This window comes from Nanorana parkeri, unplaced genomic scaffold, assembly GCF_000935625.1.
Source record: "Nanorana parkeri isolate BGI_ZX_2015 unplaced genomic scaffold, ASM93562v1 scaffold1130, whole genome shotgun sequence".
Lineage (NCBI taxonomy): Eukaryota > Metazoa > Chordata > Amphibia > Anura > Dicroglossidae > Nanorana > Nanorana parkeri.
This window is the reverse complement of record NW_017307398.1, coordinates 249169-256032: the sequence shown is the minus strand read 5'-3', so window position 1 is coordinate 256032 and position 6864 is coordinate 249169. Positions and strand designations below refer to the sequence as shown.

The window sequence follows — 6864 nt, the reverse complement described above, 5'->3', positions numbered from 1 at the left end:
AAATCTCTCCTCATCATGTTTCCACATGTCTTCTGCAGAAAGCAGTAAAACATTTCTGTTTCATGCATTAGGAAAAGTATGCATATGCTTACTATAAATCCAACCAGAAAACAATATGACAAAACTGTAAAGAAATTATTAACGTAAGGTACTCAAAATAGAAAAAGGCTGTACTGTTGCAGGTACTGTTCATCATGGGCTGAACAGCAATGGGAGCAAAAAGCCAAATGCTAATGGGTTAGTGGCACTTACAATATGAGTGTCAGTATTTGGCTACAAACTAAAGCCCATCTCAAACTAAAAGGTTTTCTCAGAGAAGGATAGTTTGACAGGTCCATTTTATGCATCACCCAGCGTAAAATGACCAAGAACACAGAACTATGAGCAGTAATCAATTACATTGTGGAAAATGGTGGGAAACACCTTGCATCCTGTCCAATTTAGAGACATATAACAATGTGTGTTTTAATATATCATTAGTACAACAGTCACTTGAATGTTAGGTTTAGTAGCCATATAACAGTACAGCACTTTGGCATACAAGACATTCCTTCTTCAGCTATTGTGAACTTTTAAAGAAAAGCATTATATAAAAGTGGTTTGCTTAAAAGCAGACTTGTCCTTTCACTGAAAAAGCTTTAGATGCAAAGCAGTAGATAAACATCACATTAACTGAACAAAATGGATACAGTTCAGTACAGTAGCAAGCAATCAATTTAACAGGGTGGAAAGATTTTAAATTCCTTCAAACTCTTCATGTTAGACTGCCAATTGTTAAGGTTTTTATTCTTAGCATGATTATGGAATGAAATTGCGCTTAAAACAGAAGAATCTACTTTACCTGGTCTTGAAATAAAGTTAATGTACGTCTTTTCACTGGTAAGAATAGTAGGATTCAGCCGAGTTACTATGTTAGGCTGATCCATTAAAAAATCTATAGCATCCGAGTTCTCATTTATCAGACCCTGTAATACAAAAAAAACAAAACACATGCTTGTGAGACGTTTATTAGGATGTGTGTATTGGGTTCCTTGGATTATGGCCTATTTCCCTCAACTACAAACAACTATCCTCACATGGCTTAATCAGCAGTACACATAGAGGTAAAAGTCTAGCACAGAATACCAGTAAATTAAAAACATTAAGCTATTTGGAGGGATTTCTCATCTGAAAATAATCACATTTGCTTTGAGATTCTGAAGATTGTAATACTTGGGTCAATTTTCATCTATTTGTTCTTTTTTATGCTTCTTTAAATATGAAAAACAAGATTTTGATTACTGTTTAATCCTTTTTAGGTAGAAGTAAACACTTTATACCAGCATCACCAGAGATGAATAGCATTTATTATATTATTTATCTGCCCTGATCTTTAGTGACTCGTGTCACCATAAAGGAAGCCAGTCCCTAAAAATGCCATGCAGACATCACTGGTGTGTGTATATATGCAAACATGAAGTGGCTACAGGAGATTTTATTTTAAAAAAAACAAAAAACTGTCAATTGTTTATTTTACACAATGATTTAGCAATTTTAACTTTCATTCGGTTAGGTCTATATCTACTTTATGCTCAACCTAACCCCTAAACCTACACTAAACAACAAGCAGTTGTAATATTATTCAGATTTTTTTACCCATTCCATTTGCAACAACATGAGAACACCAGAATATTTACATCCACAATCGGTGCTCCATTGCCTATTAATAGTAGGGACACGTTAAATGGATTCCTTTGGTTAATTTGACCCATGAAATAGAAAAATAAATCTAGTCTCAATTACTATATTTGCAATAATACGCTTAGGCTACTTTGGCTTTGCCGTCTAACTGATGACTGTCAATAACTTTTCCTGACTAATTATTATACTGCTACACATCGTTGTTTTCTTAGCTATAGCCATCTATATCAGAAACACAAGAAAATATACTGCAGAGAAATCACTTCTGCACAGTATGTCTGCAGAACATGACAGCCCGCACATCATGTAAACAAAGCTTGAACTAAATATTAGAATGACATATCAGTCTCATATGCTTTCTGAGTGGTAAGCTTACCATGAACACTGCCCTCTGGAAGAAGCCTGTGGCATCTATAATCCTCTGCAGAATAGTTGTCTCCATCTCCTCCACATCCATCTCTTCAGTGTTAAAGGGCGCACCATTAAACAGTGCTTGAGGCAATGGACCCAGGCCACTCTTCTTGTAAAAGGTTGCTCCTGCCTGTTTAAATCAGAGGCACAACAGTGTGAGGCAGAATTAATATGACTGTGACATGAACTACGCTAATAGCAGGAGACATGACCATTAAATGTCTGAGCAGTGTGAGCTTTGCAGCATGTGTAGCTTAATAAGTTATTAGCATCCTGACAACACTATTAGGAAGTAAGAGATTCCTCTTAACACAAAAACATCACATTTTAATTCTCCCCTTGATGTGCTTAGAATAAATGTGGTATACTGCAAGCAGGCACATACCTTGAGATATCTTCATGAGCTCCTTGGGAGTTCAATTATACAAAACTTGGCTGCAGCAAAGAAACTTGAGCTGGGGCACGCTCCTTACCTCAACTCCTCAGGCAGAAATCCCTCGGGGCTTATTCACACCATGAACTGGTATGTTCTATACACATTTTGATGCATACCGATGCATTTTTAAAATCTGTTTTACTTGTGTTTAAGCACTTTCAAGTGCATTTAGATGTGTTCTGGCGTGTTTCAGCGTGGAAAAAAATAATGCTGCTGTACTTTTTTTTTTAATCTCTGGAACTGAACACAATGATGTGAACTAGCCTCATTCAAAAGCATTGAATGAAGCATGCGTTTTTGGTGCATTTAAAGAAATGCACCTGAATAGAGTTGGTGTGAACAAGCCCTTAGTCAACCATCAGGGACCAAAAGGGAAGTGCAGGAGTTGATTTGCCAAAACTTAACATATTGAGCTGAAGATATAAATATCCAAAGTTTAGGGTCTTGCATGGCAAATACTTAAAGGTATGTACAGCACCTCTATAGCTCTGCTAAGCAGATCTATCCTATTCACACATGCACTTCAAGAAAGCACTTGTGTATTGTAAATCACAATATAAAATAAGAATTGCTATTGACTATATATTAAAGATTAAGCAAGAAATGTTATAGGTTTAATCATATAGATTCTTATATCTACTCAGGGATGAAGTTGCAAGATCTCCCTACTGAAGTTCCCAGCTCCGTCCCTCCTAACAGCCATTATGAAACCATGTCAGGGTGCTTCTCTCTTCCAGTTACATTCTCTTTAACGTGAACCTGTGCATTTACAATCTTGTGTTAACTGCAGGTACCCTTGCTAATCTTTACATTTACAGTAAGTAGGCCCAGAGAGTTAAGAGATCCTGTAAACACAATATAGAGAGGCCATACATCCAATTCCCAACATGCCATACAATAGGCAGTTGTAAGATGGATGGTTAAATGATGGTTAGTTTTTAGATAGGTGGAACTGGAATCTCAGTCAAAGAGAGGACCAGGCACTGTGATTGCTGTGCATCATGGTTTCAGGGATTCCCTGGATACATATAAATTGATCTGAAGATTAACATACATGCTTAAAGGCACCACATGGAACTCTCACTCGTGGAGAATAAAGTGATCGGAGTTTGGCAGATAGGATCCGTCCTTGCATAAGGGACAGGGGCCGTAGATTCAGCCTTACAAGTCACCATGCAGACCATTCTCTACATCCCATAGCAATGTGGAAGATACAATCCTTTAATAATGAATGAGCTATATATTTTAGCTCTATATCCAGTAAAGTTTAATTCCTCTTTGAGTCAGGCTGTCTGTTTATTACTCAGTGTAACTAGTCATGCATGTAACTTTTGTAGAAGTTTGTAGAACAGCAATCTCCTTTAGATCATCCTTAAAACACACAAAAACAGTGATAAAACATAAACTTATTATTAATGTTCCTGTTTTGTAGGCATTTCTCTGGTGAACTGCTTTGCATCCTGATGAGGCAATTAACAGCTGGGAAACAATAATGAAACTCCATCAAATACATCTAAAACATGCTTTAATATGCCTAACTAATGTTTCCCCAACCAACAGTTTGCTTGTAGTACAAAATCATAAATTAGACGCCACCTCCCACTTCAGACCCCTCTTCACATGCCACAGGCGGAAGAATGAAAGACTAATCTCTAACTTGTGCCATTTATCTAATTTATTATTAGCATTGCCAAGCTATGATTTGTGATTTCTATGACTCATAACCAAGTAGGTTTACTTTCAAAGCTAGGGAAGGACCTAAGCAAATCGTTACTGTACAAGGAACTTGTCAGCAGCGGCACTCGGAGGGTTAATGATGCACAGCCATATAATTTCAGCAATAAATTGAAGTTTGGAGAAGTGATATTTTTAACAAAAAATAAATATATTTAAACTATTTTTTACTATTGTGGGAGTACAGATATAGTCATTCTTTCCAAGGCCTTTCTTCCAAATTACAGCCCTCTTCAACTTCTATTTATCAGACCTTCTGCCCGTGCGTGCCCGCCAGGGGGCGCGCGCGAGCAGAAAAAAATTGCCGTCTGGAGACGGCAACCCGCAGATGCAGCAGTGCCGTCCGTCCGTTTTTCTACTACGGGCAGACGGCAAGAGGTTAAACCCAGACATACACAGAGTTTCATATTAACCTCATACACAGGAACATCACCATACACTATCCACTGAAAAGGTTGCACAATTCGTGAAAATAGACTGAATCTTGGTTTACTGACATGAAAGAAGTACGGTTACTCATTCACTGCTAACAAATGTTGACAATGTCGCTAAGGATGCAGGACAGCTATTATGACAAAAGGTGTAGAATCTGGAACTCCCACATACAAAAGGTGGTAATGCCAGCTACACATGTTCCTCATCAAAGAAGGACAAAATCACTAAAATTAACAGCTTATTTTCTATATAGTTCCTAAGTTACGTAGCACGCCTTTTATATTTTACTTTTGTATTCATTAGGGGTTTTATATAGAACTGTTTCAAAAACATAATGTCTCATGAAATGTCTGTGATATTGCAATGGATCTATCTAAAAATCCAGCAAAAATCTTTGGATTGAATGGTACAGATTGATAGTACAGTTTTTGCAACTTGGTATATTAAAGTATACTTGTCATAAGATAAATGGGTTGCCTGCCATTGTTGGTCTCTTTCTAACAATAATTGTCTGACTATATCAAGATTTAATACTTATTAGAGTCAGAGATCTAGAATAAGCAAGATGCAGATAGAAGTCAGAGAAAAGAATGCCATACCTCTATATTTGTTTGGATCTGCAGACCTACTATTGCATTGAGTCTTCCAGTGAACTTGACACGGGAATAGTGCAACTTTACAGTCCACACTGATGCACTGTGTTAATGCCCAAAAACACATTTTGCGTGCAGATGTGCTGGGCTGCAATGTATTCCTGAAGGCAGACCAGTGCATGCTGCCATACATATTTTTTTAGTGCATTAGGCAGTCCATTCAAAAGGAATGACCTGCCTTTACACAAATCATGTTAATGAGTGAGATAATGAGCATTACCACACATCTGTTACGCAAGGCAAAAATGTGAACCCAGCTTAAAGATGTTTAAAAAGTTTAGAGGCTCAGAATTCTTGTATCCAATAGAATAAAAATGTTTTACAGATACTCAAGGGAATGTATCAAATCGGGAGCAGTTGCACATGGCAATCAATCAGCTTCTCTCTTAAGTTTGTTCAGTTAAGCTTTACAAATGAAAGAGAAGCTGATTGGATGTCATAGGCAACTGCTCCAGATTCTGTCTGCTCCAGTTTTAAAAAATGACCCTCAATGAGACCTAAGATATTAAAACATGTTTACTGATCAAGTATATACAAATAATCTTCATAATACACTACTGTTTACATCCTAAAGGCAGGACTAGAACATTAGCCATCCATCCTTTGTGCTCATTTACCTTTAACTTGTGATTATACTCAGAATCTGAGCCAAGAATGCTCTTCACTTCAACATGAGGAAATTCATATGTTAGGACAGACTTTACAATTTCTGCAGTAAGTACTTCACCCCCATCAAGTTTATTGTACATCTGCAAAAAAGGATAACATACAATGAGAAACGGACACAAAATGGAACAACATGTATTATCTTAACATGTGGGCAGTGTAAGCCTGCACTGCGAAAAACATTTCATAGAGTTCAGTTTGTAAATGAATAAAATATGCAGTAAAAAAGATAACATATGTGATTACACAAGGAAATAAGATGGTAATGTCAGGTCAGTGTGTACCATTTGAGCAAACATTCTGTACCATGTTATGTCATTGCGACAGCCACTGCTCAAAATGTCAGCTGTGACAAGAACTGTGGCGGACAGGGTTCATTTTATGTTAGCAATCTGTATGAGACACACAAGCTTGACTTAATTAGAGCAGGCAATATGCATATCACCCAGTTTAAAAATGTTTGCATTTTACTTTACCCGTGACAAAATATATGGAATCACTATGCACATGTAATCCATGGACCAGATTTGCCCACCTGATGCTAAAATGATGTTGTAGTTATAATAGTGCTACTAAAGAAAATGTTACATTTTATTTCTACCTGACATTGTTTCATAACCTTCAAAAGTTATCATTTAATATTCACCTACTTCAGCATACACTAACAAAATTTTGCTACCTTCTATAAATGGGCCAATTCAAATGCATCAACAAAAATGCTTGATCAGATTTTTTTGCGGTCACAGAATGCAGTGTGGAAAGCTCTGCAAACTAAATGTTCGGGCCCTTCTTTGATGGTTATCCGATTGCTTTACATAAGTGCATGCTATTTTATATTTTCTCATGGTG

The 6864-nt window shown here is 36.9% G+C and overlaps 1 protein-coding gene across 1 annotated transcript in view; it reads right to left on the bottom strand.

Annotated features, from left to right (window-relative positions):
- Positions 1 to 6864, bottom strand: part of UGGT2 (UDP-glucose glycoprotein glucosyltransferase 2) — a 214568-nt gene that overhangs the window by 114587 nt on the left and 93117 nt on the right. Inside the window, 3 exon segments of the mRNA XM_018568049.1 lie at positions 842 to 965; positions 2057 to 2221; positions 5967 to 6098. Of these exon segments, the coding sequence (XP_018423551.1) occupies positions 842 to 965; positions 2057 to 2221; positions 5967 to 6098 (421 nt within the window).